The sequence below is a fragment of the Dermacentor andersoni genome, chromosome 6, assembly GCF_023375885.2.
Source record: "Dermacentor andersoni chromosome 6, qqDerAnde1_hic_scaffold, whole genome shotgun sequence".
NCBI lineage: Eukaryota > Metazoa > Arthropoda > Arachnida > Ixodida > Ixodidae > Dermacentor > Dermacentor andersoni.
Genome location: NC_092819.1, coordinates 15,696,772 through 15,718,318, shown reverse-complemented (window position 1 = coordinate 15,718,318; position 21,547 = coordinate 15,696,772). Strand labels below are relative to the sequence as shown.

The following is a 21,547-nucleotide window of genomic DNA, read 5'->3' as shown; positions in this document are numbered from 1 at the left end:
TGGAAGCCGTCTGTAGAAAAAAAAAAAAGGGAGGGAAATAAAAGCTACAGCAGAGCGTGTTACGCGTTGATGGCACTACATGGCATATAATAGTCATCACCACGGTTTGCCGGTACGTTTTCTGAGCATTGCGACATCGAGTAGACAGTTCTAAGGTTTATGCTTGGATCAGTTGCCGAACACGCCATTTTTCTATGAAGATAGCAAATATACTTCATTGGCGTAAAGGAAACATGAGTGTCTCGGGCGAGCATTTCATCGGTTCTCTTTGCCCAATATCGGTGCACGTTTCGAAACGGCATGCTTGTGTGCGGAGCACTGATTATGCAGCGATAACAATACGTAAGTAAATAAATAAATAAATAACATTCTTTCGGCATACCGCGAAGGTACTTAGAAAGTTCGCATTGCATAACACTACAGCACTCAACATGTGAACCATCTTTTCAAAATACACGTTCTCTTCAAACGCGATGTCAAGCTAACTATGACGTAATAAAAGCTTTGGGGCGTTTATTCGTGGGCGAAATTAGGGCAAGAAATTCGCCCATCTCTGGATTCTTTGTGTGTAAACTATACTTAATGAAGCTACAGTGTAACCTAGATGGAAGTTGACTGTTTCTACAGGGAACTTCCATCATATGTCTGCGTTCGCATGGCTGTCGACTCAGGGTTTCGTGTAATTACTTATTCTTTAATAATCTCGCCAGTTTCGTTCCTTCGTCTCTCTTTGCACGTAGGCTCTTTTATTCTAATAAACGTGTGCAATTAATGTGTCCTGTGGCTTTGTGTGTTCTTCCTGTGCTTATTTCTTGTTGCATTGTGAGCAAAGATATGACATAGAGGCGTCGGATAGACTGCACAATCATGTGGCGGTGACGAATGGTTACTGTCCTAGACAGCATGAAACCGCGATTTCTTCATTGTACATATCGTTGTGCCCCATAGAGTTAACAACTATACACATTGGACTATCGATCAGCTTTAAGCGTTTGCGCAATGGCTCGTCAATGCGGTTACTGTGCTTCGACAACTGTTCTGGGCGTGCGATCCGCGTGACTGCTCTGCGAATAGCTGATGACGTCTGCCCACCGTAACACGCATTCGTTGCTCCTGGGCTACTAGCACACATCTCTGTAACAATAAAAGGCAGCTCGTCCTTCTCACTGGAAAATCATAAATGCATGCCCTCTTTCATGCGTGCGGCAAGGACGGCGATCTCTTAACGACTGCGTCAGGAAAGAGGCGTGTTTTTCAAAAGACGTTGAGCTTTTGCATCTGCAGCTGAAATGAGTGAATGGGGTCACACCACGACTGCAATGAGTTCGCCAACCACCCTATCCTGAAGCTACGAAGCGCACGGGCAGTACTGTCGGCTTTCGTTGTCACTATCAGCAAAAGTAACTCGCCACATAGAGCGCGCTGGTTCCTTATTAGCTATAGCGCTGTACACGGACTGAATGAATGTGCTTTCTCTCATCAGTTAGACATGTGCGCTAGGTATCTCGCCGCTCACTCTTTCACGGGGTCCACTTTGTTGAACTGTAGGTTTCTATAGTGGAAGATATACGAGTACAAAATCCTATGCAATAATAATTGAATAACAAAAGAATAATGACAAGAAAGCGAGTACATAGGTGTGCAGTTTTATTTCTTCAGCTACAATCGAGCACAGGCGCCGAGAACGCAGTGTTCGTGTGCCTGTTGGAATTAACAAAGTTCACACAGAAGACATCTAAGCAAACGTAGTTGCCGGCTTCGATGTGACAACAAAAAAGTCCAACAATAGTCAGCGCACCCAAAAACTGTAAAACATGATGTTTGCCATCCTGTCAACAGACAAAAATCAGTCTTGGCACACATACAACCAACAGATGATAAACTCTTATGGTACAGGGCGATTCGAGTATGCGAAAATAAAATACCATTCAGCTGAACAACACAGACAGCACTCAATTGAACATAACATATCTTGTATTTAAATGCGCAGGATGTCTTTAAAGGAGTTGATCATAATGATTGCGATAAGAATGCGTGTCAGTACAATATAACTAAGCATTTGTACAATTGAATCATTTAAAAATTTCATACATTACAGCATTGCTCTGGACAAACGACGACAATAAGCTGCGCAGAATATTGCTTTCATCAACGATGAGCCATTGCATGCCGGCTGACGGCGTCCCTTCTTCAAAAGATTGGTGGTTCATGGCATCTGTTCAGAAAGCAAAATGAGTAATTTGATTAGGCACTTAATTATGAAGCCACAAAAGCAGCTTAATAATGTAAACAGTAAAGCGTTTCGCCCATGGCGTAGCGTCATTGTTATGAATGATTGAGTAATTATGTTCCGCGATCGTAACCCATCTATATATATATGTTTCCTTTCTAAGCAGAGTGCAGGTTCGGGCTAGTTGGTTGGACGTAATTAAACTACCGGCATAAAATTATGACTGAACACTAGCGAAGTAAAGGGACTCCGTGTTTCGTGAATTCTTTTCTTTTGTGCCTTGTCCCATTTCCACTCTACTAGTTCGCCTTATGAACGCAGCTGTAAGTTGTTAAAAACATGGTCATTGCCTTTACGCATAATGTGGGTTAAGCTTGCAAAAGCGTCCTGCGTTAGTTATTTCTCGCGAATTGGGAGAAATTGCTGAGCCATCGCATTCAGATTGCTGCAGTTTGAGACCACCGAACCTCTCACTAGTTTGTGATAGTTTCATACAGTTTCTTCTCAACGTTTAAGTATAGAGTGAACGTTTGCTATCTGACCTCTTCTTATCGCATAGAATCTTTTTTGTGATTATGAAATTTGCTGTCCTAATCTAACCAAAATGAAAGTTGGAATGCACTCTTTATCTATGAAAAGACGCTGGGAATGTAAAAAATTTACTGACAAAACTTATGTCTAAAGATTTCATGTTGTTAAAATATGACTTGCTTTGACATAAAGTTCCCACAGCCACTTCACATAACATCGAACGGTCGCATCTTAAAACAAGTATAATTTGCATTTCCTAATGCCTGATGTCTATTGTGCGCAAAACAGGAGAAAATGTATTATTAATATGGATAATCTGCTAAAATAAACAAGGTTGTAGAATCAGCAGTGAGTTAAAGCCGCGAGGCACTAACCAAAGCTCACGCAATATGCAAGATGTCTGGTCACCACTTGTTACCACCGCCTCGACCACCTCCACTCCAGGAGCCCCGATTGCCAGTTCCAAGCTGCTGCTGCTGCCATCCTCCTCCGCCGCTGCTTCCTCCGTACTTGGCGCTGTACTTGTCTGCCGTCATCCAGTCTGCTACACCGCCGAACATCATCTGCCCGACTCCCGCTGAAGTGTATTGCTGCGCTGCTCCGTCCGTTGTCCAGGAACCTGACCAGGTTTGTGGTTGTGCCCATGGATCGCTTCTGCTGAAGCTCCACTGAACTTTGCCCACACCGCCTCTCTGCCCCCCCCCAAATCCCCCGCGACCTTTCTGAAATGCGCCGCCATCCCAGCTCCCACCTCCACCACCACCGTTTTGCCCACCTGCCTGTCCATCCCAGCTAGCGCCGCCTTGGGAAGGCAGGTAATTGTTCTTCCGTCTTCCTCCAGCCTGCTGACCGAAGCTGCCTCTGCCCTTCTGACTGACATCTCCGATCCAGACGCCGACGCTTCCCTGGTCGGCCTGCCATCCACCGCCGTCTCCTCCCCCACCGGCGCCTTGCCATGGTCCAGCACCACCATTGCCAAATTTACCATTACCATTACCACCTTTTGTAGCCCACGAATCTTGACCACCGTAGCCGCCTTGTTGCCACGGCCCACCTCCAGTGCCTCCGAACATTGTCTGCGTCCACGATACGCCCGCACTTCCGCCTCCGAATTTGCCGTTTTGAGACCACGAACTACCGCTGTTGCCATAGCCTTTGCCTCCGCCAAAGCCATTATTTCCGTTTCCACTCCAAGAGGCACCTGCGCCGTTAAACTTTGAGGAGCTGTCCCATGGGCCAACTGTTCCACCACCGTTCCCACCCTTTTTCGCACCATATCCACTCTGATCCCAAGGTCCCGGACCAGAACCGCCTGATCCTACGCCTCCTTGAGCCCAGGGACCTCCTCCGAGTCCACTAGATACTTTTCCATTACCTCCAGCCCCAGCCCAGGGACCACCAGGCACACCTTTTCCCCCTCCAACACTTCCGCTGTCCCATGGGCCTCCTCCACCGCCTCCCTTACCTGCCCCTCCATATGATCCCTGATCCCAAGGACCTGCAGCGGCAGGGCCTCCTCCAAGGTCTGGCTGAGAAAATCCATTAGACTTTCCTGTTCCAGCCCACGGGCCAGGCGCTGCTCCCTTGCCACCACCGAATCCGCCTTGGTCCCATGACGCTCCAGCTCCAGCTCCCTTCCCGTTGTCCCAAGGTCCCGACGCACCTCCACCGAAGCCGCCCTGGCCGGCCCAAGATCCGCCACCAGTACCAATGGCGCCTGCTCCAGCCCATGGTTTGGGTCCACCCGTTCTTCCGTTTCTGCCATATCCTCCTTGGTCCCACGATGCAGCTCCAGAATTGAATTTAGAGGCACCGCCATTTCCTGCACCTGCCCATGGCCCTGTGCCACCGAAGCTCTTTGGCCCTCCACCATTAGCTGTGCCTGCCCAGGGCCCTGAACCGCCAAAGCTCTTAGGTCCTGCACCGTTTCCTGCGCCATTAGCGGCACCTGCCCAGGGCGCTGGCCCGCCAAACGTTTTAGATCCTGCACCGTTGCCTGCACCTGCACCTGCCCAGGGCCCTGGCCCACCAAAGCTCTTCGGTCCTGCACCGTTTCCTGCACCACTTCCTGCACCTGCCCACGGCGCTGGCCCGCCAAAGGTTTTAGATCCTGCACCGTTGCCTGCACCTGCACCTGCCCAGGGCGCTGGCCCTCCAAAGCTCTTAGGTCCTGCACCATTTCCTGCGCCATTTCCTGCACCTGCCCAGGGCCCTGGCCCACCAAAGCTCTTCGGTCCTGCACCGTTTCCTGCACCACTTCCTGCACCTGCCCACGGCGTTGGCCCGCCAAAGTTTTTAGTCCCACCATTTCCATATCCCCCTCCCCCTTGTGACCAAGGCCCCGCGCCTCCCTTGGCAGCGCCTCCAAAGCTTCCCGAGTCCCAAGGCCCTGGTGATGATATCTTCTTTCCTCCGGCACCGTTTCCACCATTGGCCCAAGAGGCAGCGCCACCTCCATTTCCACCTTTTCCACCAGCAAAGCTTCCGTACCAAGGCCCAGATCCATAGCTCGCTTTGCCGTTACCAGTCCCTCCTTGGGTCCAGGGACCGGTTCCGGAGACTGGCTTGCCGTTTCCGGTTCCACCTTGTGCCCACGGACCTGCACTTGCAGGACTGTCTTGAAGCCAAGCATCGGCAGCACTGAATCCTTTTCCTGCACCAACTCCTTGATTCCATGGGCCGATGCCTGCTGCAGACGTTTTTCCATAGCCTCCTGCACCGCTCGGCGTCCACGAATCTTGAGCTACGGCTGTCTTGCCTCTCCAGGGCCCGCTTTGAGCATTCTGGGAGAATGATTTGCCGCCTTGGTCCCATGACGCACCTCCCCCGTACCCTGCTTTGTTGCCACCTAATTGTCCTTGAGACCACGACGCACCACCACCGGCGCCACCAAGCTTGCCACCACCGAAACCACCTTGATCCCAGGAGCCAGCACCGCCAGAGAATTTCGATCCTTGTGAGAAGTCCCATCCATTTGCTTTGCCACCGGCCCCGAAGTCACCGTTCTGGGTCCACGACGTACCACCGCCGCCGCCACCGCCAAGCTTGCCGCCGCCAAATCCTCCGGCTTGGTCCCACGGTCCGACGCCAGCTCCTCCTCCTCCAAACGACTTGCCAGAGCCACCAAATCCGCCGGTCTTCCCTGCTCCGGCCCATGAATCAAGACCGGCACCACCTCCATAGCCACCATTTGATCCTTTTCCCGCGCCAGCCCAAGGTGCGGCGCCCGAAGTGAAGCCAGTGCCACCCGAGCCTTTACCCGAGCTTTGCCATGGTCCGACACCACCGCCGAAACCACCACTTCCGGAGTCGGCCCATGGTCCAGATCCACCTGCTCCTCCGCCGATGCCCGACGATACGCTGCCAGAGTCAGTCCAAGGACCAAGCCCTGCTGCACCGCCCCCATCGCCATAGCTTTGTCCTCCCGAAGACCAGGATGAAGAGCCGCCGGCACCTTCGTACCAGCCCGTCTGTGCAGTCGCTGACGCCTTCAGTGGCTCTAGAGGTGTTTTAGCTGCTTTGTTTGGGGTTTCTGCTTTCTTTCCTTCGCAGTGAGCGGTGTTTACGAAGAGTATTAGAAATACACACGTCACCACCTGAAATAAAAATGCGATATAGGTTAAGTATATTGTCTTGCACAACACTCAAGGAAATCAACCACACTTCTAGACCCAGGACAAATGAACTCCGCTTGTTATGTCCTATGGCTAAAAGTATTCGTCATACAAGTTCTTGAGCTTTATCGGCACAGACATTTTCTTCAATGGAGAGAACGTGAAAAAAAAGGAACTCGCAGTGTCAGTGCATGTTGCCGACCAGCTTGACAAGACCGTCAGTGAACAGCGTTACTTACGTTTCTCGCGCGCACTAACATCTGTAGACAAAGCGCATAGTACGGTATAATAGAGTTTAGTTTTCCTAAGCCAGAGGGAGATTGAACCCCTTTTGTCGGTTCGTTAACCGGTGCTGTGCAGATACAATGCGAGCCGTTAACGAGGCGACATTGATTAAAATAGCTTCAGAAGGCGGAGGAAAAGAGAGGTAAGATCCAGTGTAACGGGCACAAAAGAGCCCATAGACGGGTGTTCCGAGTAGGAAGGGCCGACGCTCGGAACGCGGTGGCAGACGGGCGGCAGCGGAGCGTCTGAGCGCTCCGTCCGCGAGGGCCGACAAGAATGGCCAGAGAGGCGGCCGTGCGCCGGTAGCGAACACTCATGCATGCAGAATCACTTCCGATGTCGCCGATCCTCCTCGGTCACGGCTGACTGCACATCACTGTTGATAGAAACGGGGCCGCTGCTCGCTGGCCGTCGTGGAGCTAACAAAAACGCCAGTGCCCTCGCAGTTTTTCGTTGGCGAGAGGACCGGACAGCGTTGCACGAGGAAAGACGAATCTAAACGTACAGCTCCGGGCTGCCTGAAATCCTTGTGTTTTCACATCGGCTTTGTTTTCCTCACTGCTGTGAAGATCACAGAAGGTGAGGGAGGAGAAGGCGGTGAAGATAATCCGTCACGTAACTGTTGCACAATGCACCTCGTTATGAAGAACGACCGGCAGAAAACGTACAAGTGCGTTCTGGTAGAGGGGAGGGTGGATTAACAAAGCGCGATGGTAAAGAGCCCCCCTCGAATACTGTTGTCGAGGGCGAGTCACTAACAATTAACGAGTTGCCCAATGGAAGAACGACTTGTTGCGACATAATCTTGAGGCGCGAGAGCTCGTTTTTCTTGTTTGTTCTTTTCAGAAGAAAGCTACGATTCAGAAGAGAAAATTGGGGAACACGAAGAAGAAAACTGGTTGGGCGCCTCTATAGGGACGGCAAAGAGGAAGACAACTGCATCCCTGGAAAGTCATTGAATCCCATTTGTGCTCAATTTACTGCCATTTAATGAGGAGTTGTTGCGCCTAGCAGCCTAAGGACCACATAAACGCAATAGGAACCAATAATCCTCATGCTAACAAAATAACCAATGTAATCTTATCTTTGAGGTTCTCGTTTAAAGAGGTAACCTTGCATTAATGTTTTAAGTGCACTTTATTGAAATAGATGACCGCTACTGCAATAATATTTTGGCCTAGCAGCCGTGTCGTCCCCACTTTTATGGCTAGAGTGTTCGCATGCTGTTCTTGTAAGCTATATCTTCCGGGAATACCTGTGGATGTCGTGCGGCACTCGGTACGGATGACAAGAGGTCCTCCTCTACATGCAGTGAGATATTCCACTTGGCTTCGTCGTCGACAGTCCCGATAAGGCGCGCGAGACAGCCATACATGGTCCCGTTAAGAAGCCTGTTCTCCCCGAGATAGCGAGGAGAGATATGGATAATTTTACCAGAAACTTGCATTGCAAAATAAAATACGAATGAATATTGTTTTTTGTTGTTTTATAACAAAATATTGACAATTCGCGTTACACAGTCTACACTCTTAGGCAAAGTTACACCCTTTGGCTTGCCCCTTCTGCCACACAACAATAATCGTTATCTGCCTTGATGCGTTTCATTTCTTTAACGCTGCGAGCCCGGAACTTTCCAGTAACGAACGGCACGCGCGTTATCAGAAGGGGCAATCCAAAGGGTGTAAACTGTTCTATGCTGATAACGGGCGTGCCGTTCGTTACTGGAAAGTACCGGGCTCGCAGCGTTAAAGAAAGGAAACGCATCAAGGCAGATAACGATTATTGTTGTGTGGCAGAAGGGGCAAGTCAAAGGGTGTAACTTTGCCTAAGAGTGTAGCGCTTGCGTATATTAAGGACCCACTCACTGCGTAAGGTGTCTTAATATATGCATGAATGCTATTGTGGAGAACTGCTCTAAAATTACGAGAACTTTCGAGGCAGGGTCATCGCATCCTTAAATGCAGCTATGTTAAATAAATCATCTAGATAAAGAAGGCCCATTTTTACATATGCTGGTTGTAATCGCACCTAAGATCCGGTCATTCGATTAGACGTAAGCGTAAGACGTCAGCTCACCTAATAAACTTTCTTATGAAGGAGTTATAGTGTGATTGACGGGCTATCAATTTTTGTAAGCAAAACTCAGCAGTGAATACTTTGGGATTCGCGCTCTCTCTCATCCGTGTATATACCTTATACTGCGAGGAGCAGTAACCTTGAAGGTTTAATTTGAATTAAGGAATTACCATTCTGCCTACTTGCTCACTGCAGCAACAAGTGCCTCCAACAGAAGCATACACGCGCCTTAGTTTAATTTCCTATCATTGTGTTTTGCAAGCATTCAGTATTGAATAAAAATCCCGATGGCCAATAATGCAAGTACTGTGAAGCGTGGCTGGAAAATCGGAGCGTCGTGTTGCCCTGGGTAAGATACGAGCGTCTCTGAAACCAAGTCGGTAAATGTTTTCATTCGTAAACAATGTTTGCCATTAACCGGCTGCCTTCACTGAGATCTGATTCCGAGCTAGTTGGTAAGCTTAATCCAGGGTCCCTCAAAGTATTGAAGAACCCTGCTTACACCTCTGAACAGGACAGCGCAAAAGGCGGGTCAAGCGAGTGATAAACACCCGCACGGCGTGCATTTATGAGTGCGTGTGTGGGTGCCACTCACATGTCCGGTCTTTCGCGTTATTCGCGTCAAAGACGTTGCCTTCGTTGAATCATGCACTGACTATCACGACTTTCCGTCCCGTGTTATATGTACCGATACATACTATGAATTGCCTTGGGGCCACGTGCCCTGATTTCCGCGACTAGACCAAGTGTGGCGCTTGTACTTTCGAAGTGCCGGTAGGTTGTACATCTCTAGCAGTTTTCATTCAACACCCTTACGCGGAACAATGTCAGTAGGTTTCCGAACACGAGGAAGTAATATTTTAACACGTACTGCAAGTCCCGAGCAGAAGACTTATATATCCACTGAATGGCTGAAACTATCGATTACCGTGGATAGCACCGGTGAACGTGGCCCTTTCAAACATCTCACGCCGTCCCGTCACAAAAGAATCCTTGTTCGCATCCACGTGACCCTGCTTGTCGATGCACACGCGAACACGCGTTTCCGTCGGAAGACGACGGCGCCAGAACAACACATGCGTCTGCCTACCTTGCCCGTCCTAATCCCCGGAGAAGCCATGGCGGTGCGGTTTGTGGCCATGGCTGAATGGCCGTCCGTATATATACCCCGGCCCCGCGCTAGGCGGTGATGAGAGGCGCGACCCCCCACCCCCTCCAGCCCTCTGACGTTGTTGCGGGTCATCTCATTGTAAGGAGGCTTGAAGAAGGGGAAAGTGACGGCGCGGCGACGTCGCAGATTGGCGGGGGCGAGAGGACACACAGGTCTTAGTTTCGGTCGTCGCCTCTCCCCTGGCCCGCTCCTTTCTCTTTGGGCGAAGAACGGTTCCTGCGGGGAGAGAGCGCAGACCCACGCTCGTGCGATCACTCCCTCACGCTCGCTAGACGTTGCTCTGCAGTGTCCTCTTCTCCACGCGGTGCCCCTATTTTGCATGCGGCCAGTGGACAGCACTGATACCCTCTCTTGCCACTGGGGCAAATGTTCAACAAACGACCTTAATCGCAATAATCGCGACCAAGGGCGCAACAGAAGCGGGTGCACCGTCGTCTTGACATGGCAAAGAAGGGGGCAGGCTCACCCTAAATGCACGCGTAACACGAGCGCGCAGCTACAACAAGAGGAAGTCTACTTGACATTCAGCTGGGTGGTCATTGCAAGTCAATGAATGTGTTGAAGCTGAAAGATAATTTCCTACCGATCGGAATCAGTGCCACCTGTGGCACATTCGTTCCACCCCTTCTTTAAGGTAGAAAAGAAAAGGCGACAATAAACGATGTAGATCAAAGATTAAAATAAAACTATATAGCCATAATGCTCAAGCGTCCTTGATAGCTTGCTTCTATTCCTCCTTCAATTAATTTTGTTTTTGTTTTACGATCAGTAATAGAAACAAGTAGCACACGAAAATTGGCGGTTTCAAGTACTGCGTCTGGCAACCTAAACGAGAACAACTAGCACTTTAAGGAACACCACATTTCTTCTCAGTTGTATAAAGCTTAAAAATGTCGCCGCAGCTAGCTGCCTCTTGAAGACCAATTCATATCTAAGTGCTGCGGTTTCATCAGCGCCTGGAAATTTCATGCAGGTATAAGAAACAGCATTGCATAGGAATTAGACTATGTATAGTTTCCTTGCTCTTTTAGACAAGAGCTTGTCGTAGTCTTTCTATTGCTGTTGTTTTGCCTATGAAAAAATCAAAGAAAAAAAAACACACACACACAAAGCAAAACATTCTAACGGGTTTAATTTTTCTATAGTATTGTTTCCAGGACCACCTGACCCTATCAAAACAATATTTCATGTGAATACATACAATTAAATAGAAAAAAAAGAACCTACAAAAACAAACAGATTACATTAAAACATACGCGTAATGCACCGCCGAGGAACTAGGTTGAAGTTTTACGGCAACGCTGAATGCTGAACGTCATTGTTATTTTCTGACGTTGTCCTGCAGTCTTTCCCGCCCATGGGGGAGAGAGAGAGACAACAAGGAAAGGCAGGGATGTCAACCAAGGTTTGCTACTACTTTTATTATGGTGTCTACCTTCTATGTGAGAGCAACGATAATGAGCGATATAGTCATCGACTCCAATTTCAATATCGCCATCTGCATCATTCATGTTCAACATACATATTCACCCATAACAATACGACCTCTTTTTCTGTCCCTGCGTATAAATCCGTGAAAACAAGACCGAGTAATTTAGAGCAATCCTTCCTTTAAACACGTTGAACGAGGTTTGAGCGTACTATACGAATGCACATTATTGCTCTCATTGTTCACAGCCAGAAGAAGCAGAGCCAGAGTATGCATGACGCTAAGTTTAGATGATGTTTGGGATGTGACACCCATCATATATAAGTAGTTGTTATAATTTTGCAAAATCTGTGACTTGTAATGTTTTGAAATCGATGAAGTTATAGAATGAATGCGGCAAATTATCTTTTCACGCAGGGATGTTTCCATGAAATAATATCTTCATAAACGTTATTGTGGGCACCATTTTGTTACTTTTGTTGGGCAAATTACAGGTTTCCCCTGCAAAATATAAATTGCACGCAGCGCTCTTGTTTATCTTTTCCTTCGCTTTATTTCTTTTCCTTCAGTAACCCTATCATGGTGCGGAGCTTTAGACAAATGTGGAGCGCTGCCAGTTAACGGAAGCAAGGGTTATTCGTGCGATTCGTGTCTAATGTATGTCTCGGTTAAATATCGAACGAATGCCATTGAATTCGTTAGCGCCGATGGTAACCCAATAAAATGTTAACGTTGTACAACAGCTCAGAAAAATTGCTTTTTATTACTGTTTTCTACTGCTACAACATGTTCTTCTCAACCCATTCTACAATTCCCAATGGAGGAAATGCCTCAAATCATCATTACTGAGGAGGGTATTCATATGCTACTTAAGTCTTGAACTATCTTCGTCTGCAGGATGTGACCAAATTAACAATAACCTCCTGAAGAACATTATTTCAGTATCATCTCAGATCTCAGGCGATCACACGATCATTAAACTTGGTAATGCCCTCGACGACTAAAAAAAAAAAAACAGAAATCATCCCAATTTTCAAAACACGAGAACGCGTCGACTTTAGTAACTACCACCACATTTCTCTGCCGAGCATTCCATCTAAGCTACTGGAACACGTTACATCGTCTAGTCTAATGGCCTACCTCGAATCAATTACCTTCTACGCACACCAACACGAATTTTGGAAATTTTTCTGGTTTGAAAGTCAGCTGACTGAATTTGCTCACGACCTCCTGCACTACATGGATCTTCCCCTACAAGTAGATGCCATTTTTTTACAATTCTCCAAGGGCATTCCATTGCGTCACTCATATTCAACGGCTTCATAAATTGTCTCACCTTGACTTATCTCCGAATCTAGTATCATATCTCGAACACTTTCTGAAAGAGCAAAAGCAACCTGGCCTGTGCAAACAATCATCGCTCTGCGCTAACTGCTGTAACATCAGACATTCCTCAGGAAGCTGGACTATCACCATTGTTATTTCCAATATATATAAACTAACTACTGGCTAACATTACCACAAAACTACCACTTTTGGCGTACGATTGCATCATTTACAGTTAAATTAGTTCAACTAAAGACACCTCGCATGTACAAATGACCTAAACATTATTGCTGATTGGCGTGACAAATAGCACATGACTCTCGGTCTTACCACGTGCAAATAAATGACATTTACTCGTAAGCACATCATCACTGCCAACTCCTACAAGGTAGATAACGTCCCAATTGGTGCCACATCAGCGTACAAATACATTGGTGTTCACGTGGCATCATCGCTAACATATGGACGACTCACACGTATACTATCTGTTCCAATGCTGCCCTAACACTGGGTTACCTACGGCGAAACCTGAGTGCAGCATCTCCTGAATGAGAGAGTGAGAAAACTTTATTTCGAATCAGAACAATTCGCCTCCGGCTAGTTAGTGGGATGGGGCACCCGCCGAGGTTACGGCCAAGAGTTCTTGCCTCGCGGCGGCTTCCTTGGCCCGCTGATTTGCCCAGAGTTGGTCTTCCAGGTTCAAGCTGAGCAGCGCGGGCACCCATCGCGCGCGGAGGCTGTCGGTGGAGGTCTCGCTCTCATTATCATGTAGTAGCCTCTGGCATTCCCATTTCCTGAGGTTAGAAAACTTACCCATCGAATGTTCGTCCATCCGAAACTAGAATTTGCGTTTTCCATTTGGCGCCTATCACAGGATTATCTAACCACACACCTAGAACCTATCCTAAACGGAGCCCCTTGCGTCATCATCTCTCAATACTCGACTTATGTCCGCGTTATGCCATTCAAAAAGTTACTCCTTCTGCTTTATGTTGAGTCGCGACGTGACATCTCACGCCTCCGACTGCTTCATTCTAGTTACTTTTACCCGAATCGCAGCATGTGTTGCTAAAACCACAATCTAGAGTATCTCCTCGTATTGACCATAGCCAAACAATACGGTGACACATAATTTATGATCACTTATTATCCCCCGGCGTAATAGTGCTGGGGAATGCCCTGGGGAATGCCCTGGCTGGTTCGCATAACTAATCTGCAAAGCTAAAGTGCACTAATAATTGTCGTTGCTTACGTCAGACCAGTTGCTTGGGAAGAAAACGGCACCAAACAGAGGAAATAACAAGAAAAAAAATTGGGAGTTCTACCCGAAGGGCGCAGCACTGACTGCGATGGCAAGGCTTAGTGCTGCGCTTGAACTCGGACGTTCTTCTAAGTATGTGCGGGCCCAATGAACGCGGACGCGACATACGCCGGTGCGCCAAAAGTTGTGGCACCTTCAATAGCTTTGACACGCTATGTAGGGCCTGTGCTGAGATCGCACAGGTGCCCAACGCAGCCCGTGAAGGGCCGCACCAGTAAAATTGCATGACTTTCAGATTTTAGCGCTGATATTATTGCGCAGTTTTGCTGCCTGAAAAGATTTAAGATAGAATGCATGTGCTGAGAATCTCACGTTACATAACATTTCTTTGTGAGTTCCCATTATTGAAATTCTGAGAATCAATTTAGTCATTCGCGTAAGACGAGGTACGAGCAACTTCAGGAATTGCATATTCTAGCAGTATAACCAGCATATATACCAGCATGGATAAGCATATAGCATACATATACCGCGAACTACATTCGAAATTGGACAGGCACAAATTGGACGGACACAAAACCGTGCTCTAAGAATAGAAGGCCCGTTTCAATATGCAAAGCCACACGGCGATAACGACGATGAAAATTTGCTTGGAATGTCCACATAATTGCTATAACAATAAAAAGAAAGTTGACATAGACGCATGAGCGTGCCTCAGCCAACAATTGCCGGGCGCCAGCAGGAGAACGCGGCGAGATGCGTGCGTATAAGAACGGCGCCCCATCGCGACCCTCATTCAGTCCACAGGCTGAACACGCGCTGCATCGTTGCGCATAACTGCGAACACTTGAACGACTCGCGTGAGAGCGTATGCGAGGATAAAGGCTACGTAGACGTGGCGGTAGACTGCGAGGGCTGCTCGTTCACGACATCCGACATTTGGCTAGTGCACGCTGCGAAAGTGGTGAAGTTCACGAGCGAGTTCACCGGGCGTAGTCTCCGTAGTGGCCGATAGCCCGCGTGTCCGAAGGGTCAGTCTTGTAAGGCCAACCGGAAGACAGAGCGGTGGAGTCTAATTGCTTTTCTTTTATGTGCACAACAGTCGCATAGCGTCAAAGAGATGGAGGAAAGTTTGTTGTACTTGTAAGTCGCGTGTCGAGAGGTGAGCGCGCAGTACGGTACAGGAACGGTAGGCGTTAAAAATCAAAAGTCACGTGTGGAGACTTATCTAACATACGTTTTCCGTCTATTATAAGCAAACGTATGAAGGAAGAAGGCTACTTCATGAGAAAGAACGTCATTCTTTTCTAGGCTGAACAAGAATACGGTACAGGAACGGTAGGCGTTAAAAATCAAAAGTCACGTGTGGAGACTTATCTAACATGCGTTTGCCGTCTATTATAAGCAAACGTATGAAGGAAGAAGGCTACTTCATGAGAAAGAATGTCATTCTTTTCTAGGATGAACAAGAATATTAAAACATTTTCTGTCACGTCCTTGTTTAATGGAGAACTTGTTTTGTTGCAAACTGACCTTTAGGATCTAGCTGCAGCTGATGCCCCGACAACGTGGACAAAAAAAGTGGTGGGAATTGACTTTGTTGTCACATTGAAAAAGAAAAAGCTGTTGCAACAGGTTTTTTTTTTTCGTTTTTAAGGAGTTTGCGAATTCCGGTTTGTGCATTTGGCTATTGGTGTTGAAGTTATGACCACTGATAAAAGAACATGTTTCAGATAACCAATCTCACCACTGTTCGCAGCTGGATAGAATGATTACCGAAACTGTTGTGCGAGCGTTCAGGCTCCCAACTTCAGAGCCTTACTGAATGAACACGCTCTGGCCCATTCAAAAGAAATGTCAAGAACCATGTACTATAGAGAATGATTTTTGGATAAATAAAACATCCGGTATAATCCAACAGAGTTCCCAATTTCCACAGTGCAAGAGCAATCGTCCATTGTAGAACACAGATCATTGGCTAAAAGTATTGCGCACTCGAAAAGGTATCTTGTGACTATTGCAGAGGTACCTTTACCTATCAGTTAACCGCATACCTTTTACAGGCGTAAATTCGAAATTAGGAACAGACAATTGACATAAAGGCTCCGCCCACACTGCGTCCGATGCGTTTTCCCGCTGTCATCTTTGTCGTACAGTCTAAGACCAACATCGTATGTTGAAAGACGGGAAGTATATAAACTCAGAAAGCTATACTGTGCCCGTGCCTTGCTATCGTTAAACCTTTTTATCACGTGCGTTATACAACAATAAGCTCGTCACACACGACAAAGCAGGTACCTGGTAAAGAAGAGGCACTGTCTATGGTGGGATCCATGATCGAAAACGTCCCTTCGTTTCGCTATGACGCCAAGTACAAGCAATAGTTGGAGGGGTTGTGTGTGTGCATATGAGACAAAGCATGATAACAATGCACGATGTCCATTCTAGTGTCGGAGCGTTCGGTATGAACTTCTTGACGTCTTGCGTTGGACGACATCGCACTTGGACGACATCGCAAAAGATAATGGCCACACAGTGTTACACATGTCCGTCCATCTATCAGTGAACACTCCTCCGGTACGCACTATCACTGACGCACTAACGCACGCACACGTGCGCACGCTCATGCAAGCACGCACGCGACCGCTGGAGCGACTGCGCTAGAAACATAGGGAGTATAGAGTGATCCACGCGCTTGCCCCCTCGGAAGTGGGTGGCTCGCTAGACACGCGCTTTCTCAGCGTCATCTTCCTTTCCCACTGCACTCATTAGCCGCAACTCGTCGTCGCCGTAGTGAAAAGGGGGTGTCCGACCTGACGCGTGAACCGGGACAAAAGCATAATAGCGCCATAATAAACCACGCGGATCTTTGTTGTTCCTCTCCGGGCGAGCGGACGATGGCTCGGCGAGAGGCGAGCACGGTGGCCGCGCCGGTCAGCGCGCACGTCTTGATTAAACGGAGCGACGAGGCCACGCACAAAGGCACCGAGGAGACCGAAGCCATCGGTGGCCGCCTACGACGGAGCCGCGCGGGACCCCGTAGGTGGCTGTGTCCGGCGCATTAAATGGATTGTCCGCGTCGTCATTGTGGAATCTGAGCGCGCACGCGCTCTACATAAACGTGGACGGTCTCGCACGTGGGGAACGCCGCTCACGTGTGGCCGACATCACCTCCCCTGTGCCTGTTTGTGACACTGCGCCGCACGCACCACCCTGTGCTAAGGCCACGGAGGCCCGCATCCCACGTGATTCGCTGTTAGGACCTCCCGCCTGTCCGAGGTGGCAACCCTGTTCGTCCCGGCAGTGACCGTGGAAAAACGGGGACCCTGGTGGGCCGTTTTCTCTATAGTTACTGTATAGGTGTTGTCTCCTGTGGCAACATACACAGTAACTCTAGTCCTCACGGTAGAAACCGAATTTGGACACGTGGCTCTTAACTCCTTGCCACCTTGGAGACTGTCTCGCTGTGGTAACATTAGCTATCAGAATTTGCTGTACGATATGTGCTAGTCACTCGCAAATCAGACTTAAGTGCTTTGGTACAATTGTAGCGCTTGGTTTGCCCCAAAACTGTTCGTAAGAGGAGTTGCCGGACATTCGCCATGTCGGAAAAATAATTAGCGAATGCGGCTTGCGAATGGCAGATAACACTTACAAACGAAAGGAGCCTTGTCCTATATTCAGATTGCGTGGAGTCGGTGTTGTTGCACAAGACTCCTCCGTTTCGGAGGTCGCTACTGGTCAAACCCCTGGCCTTTGCCGTCTTTTGCAGCTTCGTTCTTTCTTTATTATCTTTCGTTGTCCACGTGATGTCCGTTTAACCTGACGTTCATACATTGACTTATTTCACCGATATATTGTTTCTTACATACAGTGTTTCTTCCTTCTGGAAGGAACATTATATGAATGAAACAGTACAATCAATGAACGTCAGCTGACACGACATCGTGCGGACACAGCTAAAATGTTTCCCAAAGCCGTCGATAAATTTGACGAACTTAAACTCTACATCTTGCAATCAAATTTCCGTTCTGCGCGAGACAGAACACACACATAATCCAACCTCATCCACAAGTGCAAGACATCCCAACCCATAGGCATAAAAGTTTCAAAGAGAGCTTTAGAACCTATTAGCTATAATAAATTTCGAACTATAAACAACAGCACTTAGTTTTTTTTTATTGGGTAGTCAACAACAATTCAACCTCCCCCTTCTCTTTCTTTCCTTTCTTCATTTATATATTTATTCATTTTTTCCGCACGAGCACCATTTTCTGGCGCTACTTTTGTTTTCTCTTTCAGAGAGACGATAGTTCACTGACCTTTAGCGGAGCAGATACCCCCCCCCGTTGTTCAGGCCCTTTCCATGAAAGGCGAAATAGCTCAACCAGCTGACAGCGACAGCTCAACCGGCTGACACAGGGCGCTACCTCACAATCTTCCACCGACGTTGATAGCACACCTTTCCTTTCAATTCTTCACCCTCGCCGCTAACACAGTAGTAGCCTAAGTAGTAGTAGCCTCGCTCACCCGCATTACCCCCTCTTCCCTATAGAAGAACCGCACCTATGTATAATGTGCCTAGGAAAGCATACGTCGCCTTGTAAAAGACAACTGCGCTTGTCGAAACGTTGGCTCCTGCTATCACATTGTTCTCGTTTTGCTCATCGTCTTGAATTTCTATCTCCTGCCTTCCCCGTGTTTTCCCTGGATTACAACCAATTGAAGTACGGTGATGCTGTAAATCCGCCCACTGTCTTGGGTATCTATGCTTACCAGGCAAAGCCCTCGGAGTGTGAGCCAGCGCCACTCAGCGCCATGGCTGGTGGATGGGGACACATCCCCCTCTTCGACCCGAAGGCGTCACGTAACCCGCGAGAAATACTTCGAAATTCGTGGCGTCACACTGGCGTACATGAGCCGATTTAGGCGCGAAATTAAGAAAATAGAAGTTTTGTGACCGTTTTCTCTGCTAGAAATCAACACCTACTGAAATTAAATGATACCTATTCGTATTATTTTAGCCAGTTTTACGTCAAGTTTGCTTTATTAGCTTATTCGCTTTACTGGTTTTATTTCGCTTTATTCTAATTTACTATTTAGCTGTAGTATTCTTTAGATTGAAGGCTAACTGACCGTGTTGCCCTCTATAGGAAGCTTTCCCAAAAATGACGCCCGTAACATCAACCTGTCTTATTTTTAAAACTTTTGTAAAGCCACGTCTATTTTCCATGAGGTGTACGTGTTACAGCTGATAGACAACTTTTAGGCCGGTTCTTGACCATGTTCATAGAGGTCAATGAAATTGGCTATCTTCAATGACGGGCAAAATATTATTTGCCGTCTTGTGCGCTCATAGTCAAAGTTGATTTGACTAAGTACGTAAATAATTTACGGTAATTACAGTAACGGAATTGTGCCTCCCAACCGATGGTATTAACTTCAACTTGACAAAAACAGAACTAATCTTGAGCTCTCCGCTATTTCCAGGCCCCATCTGTTTGACTTCTCCTCTCGAGTCATCTGCACCCTCGAGTACGCGCTATCAGGCACTGTTAGTTCCTTGTTAAGGGACAACAAAGGCAGCCAACGCATCGACCTTTCGCCACATGGAGGCCCGAACACTGAACGTTAGGAATAGGTGCACGCGTGAAAATAAACGCCGACACCTTGGCGAGCCACGCTGCTAGAGGGCATTTCCATTTTCCCATCCCGACGGAGATACGAATCCGCGTGCCTCTGTCCACTCGAGCGCGCTCAGCGAACGGGCCTCGTAATGCACGCCTCCTCGCAGCCAAATTGTTAGAGCAGCCGCCGGCCGGAGGCACGAATTCACGAAAGGTGCAAGGCTGGGGGGAACAGATCGAGGAATCGTTTCGAATCATTAAGAACGCATTGCGGCAGACGGAACGAGGGCGATGCGTGGGTCTTTTTGTCCAATTTAGTTTCGCCTCGTTTAACAAAGGAGGCGGCGGATGGCGAGCGAAGAGGTTCGCCCTTGCGAAAGTGCGACGTGGCTTTTCAGTCCGAGCTTTGTGCGCGGTAATGAAATGCTTGCGAAAGGTGGCGACTCCTTAGTACAAGTCACGTCGCGTACATGTGTGTGTGTGTGTGTGTGCCGCTGGCAAGCATAAAATTATTTTTCTTCTTGCCTTTCTTTATTACGAGGCCTTTATCTTTTTAAGTAGTCCGGAACTTCTAGTTCCCTAAGAATTTCAACAATCTTTGTCAACGGTACACTTACGAAGAAGCATTTAAAATTAAAAAGAAAAGAAGAAAAAATGGCATGCCTTCACTAACCTAGGCGTCAAGAAAGTACTCGGACGGGCGGCGTTCGGCGCTGTACGAAGCGACCATGTAAAATGGCTTTCAGCAAACCTGTTTGTTCTGAACAACACGTTAACGCGCGCTAACCTTGCCTAAAGAGCACTAACGTGCTGTTAACCTGTTTGTACTGAAAAGCACCGGCTCTTTGCGAACGTTAACGAAGAAGGTTGCTTTCTCTTCACGTTTCTCTTGGCCCTTTCACCCGCTTTGTAAAAAAAAAAAAAAGGCAAATCATCGGGTCATGAAATGACGTTTTCGTCTCGAAAGAATACCCTTGCTCTTTTTTTCTCGTCACGATAAAGAAGATTTATTATTTTTCGGAAAGCTCTGAAGAAGGCTATAGCAGCAAACTGCCTGAAGCTGCCACATTTGCAAATACATAAGAATGTGGATTAAGCACCACCGAAGTGTTCTCCGTTTTAAACTCCCTGAGAAAGTTTTGCTGCTCAGGACACTGTCGATTCCTTGACTATATGTGTCTGTTATTATTATAATTATTATAATTTCCTCTGCAGACTTTTTTCCGCCACGCTACAACGTCTTCCGCAGTGAACGGGGCTTTAGTGAATTTATACAAAAAATTGGTGGCGTACTGATTGCTGGTGACAGTTCAATGAGATGTGTTAGGCGCAACAACATAGAAAATGTACAGGAATTCATTTGGCTTGAAGCCAGTTTAGCGTGCTGTGAAAAATTGTTCATTGGAACTTTCCATGTACCGCCGAATATTCTTCCTGTCTTTGAATTCTGGGGTTTTACGCGTTAAAACCACGACTTGATTAGGAGGAATGCTGTAGTGGAGGCCTCCGGATTAATTTATACCACCTGGGGATCGTAAATGTGGCCCCAATGCACAGGACACGGGCGTTTTTGCATTTCGCCCCCCTCGAAATGCGGCTGCCACGGCCGGGATATGATCTCATGACCTCGTGCTTAGCATCGCAACCACACAGCCGCTAAGCCACTGCTGAGGGTAGCTTTATTGTTTGATGAGATCACCTCTTATATTGAAAGTGTCTCATCTTCCCATAGCAAGCACAGAGTAATCCTTCTTAGTGATTTTAATACACCTGGAATTGATTGGAACACGCTTAGATATTATCATTACAATCATTACATAGACAACAAATGCATCCTGTTGTTGGACTTTCTGTTCTTCTGTTCACTTCAGCAACATAACTTGATTCTCAGTTCCTGTTGCAAGGTGTTAGAGCTTTCCCTCTCGAATGCTCAAGTTATAGATGTATCTCGTTCTGGGGGGGGGGGGGGGGGGGCATTTCCTTTGTGTCCCCATAAA

The 21,547-nt window shown here is 47.7% G+C and overlaps 1 protein-coding gene and 1 long non-coding RNA gene across 2 annotated transcripts in view; one reads left to right on the top strand and one right to left on the bottom strand.

The window, feature by feature from the left end:
• Positions 1-21,547, top strand: part of LOC140218935 (uncharacterized) — a 451,043-nt gene that overhangs the window by 61,630 nt on the left and 367,866 nt on the right. The window lies entirely within an intron of this gene.
• LOC126521540 (uncharacterized) lies at positions 1,631-9,877 on the bottom strand. The gene is made up of 3 exons (XM_055066063.1): positions 9,827-9,877; positions 3,136-6,357; positions 1,631-2,215 (listed from the first exon to the last, which is right to left on the bottom strand). Exons 1-2 carry the CDS (start codon positions 9,875-9,877, stop codon positions 3,166-3,168), a joined length of 3,243 nt encoding a protein of 1,080 aa, XP_054922038.1. The 3' UTR covers positions 1,631-2,215; positions 3,136-3,165.

What these genes read in the sequence shown, in the direction of transcription:
- LOC126521540 (XM_055066063.1), bottom strand. Translation starts at nt 9,877, where the DNA reads ATGGCCACAAACCGCACCGCCATGGCTTCTCCGGGGATTAGGACGGGC. An exon ending in CGGGGATTAGGACGGGCAAG is followed by an intron (nt 6,358 to 9,826) that starts GTAGGCAGACGC and finishes TTTTTATTTCAG; the next exon opens with GTGGTGACGTGTGTATTTCT.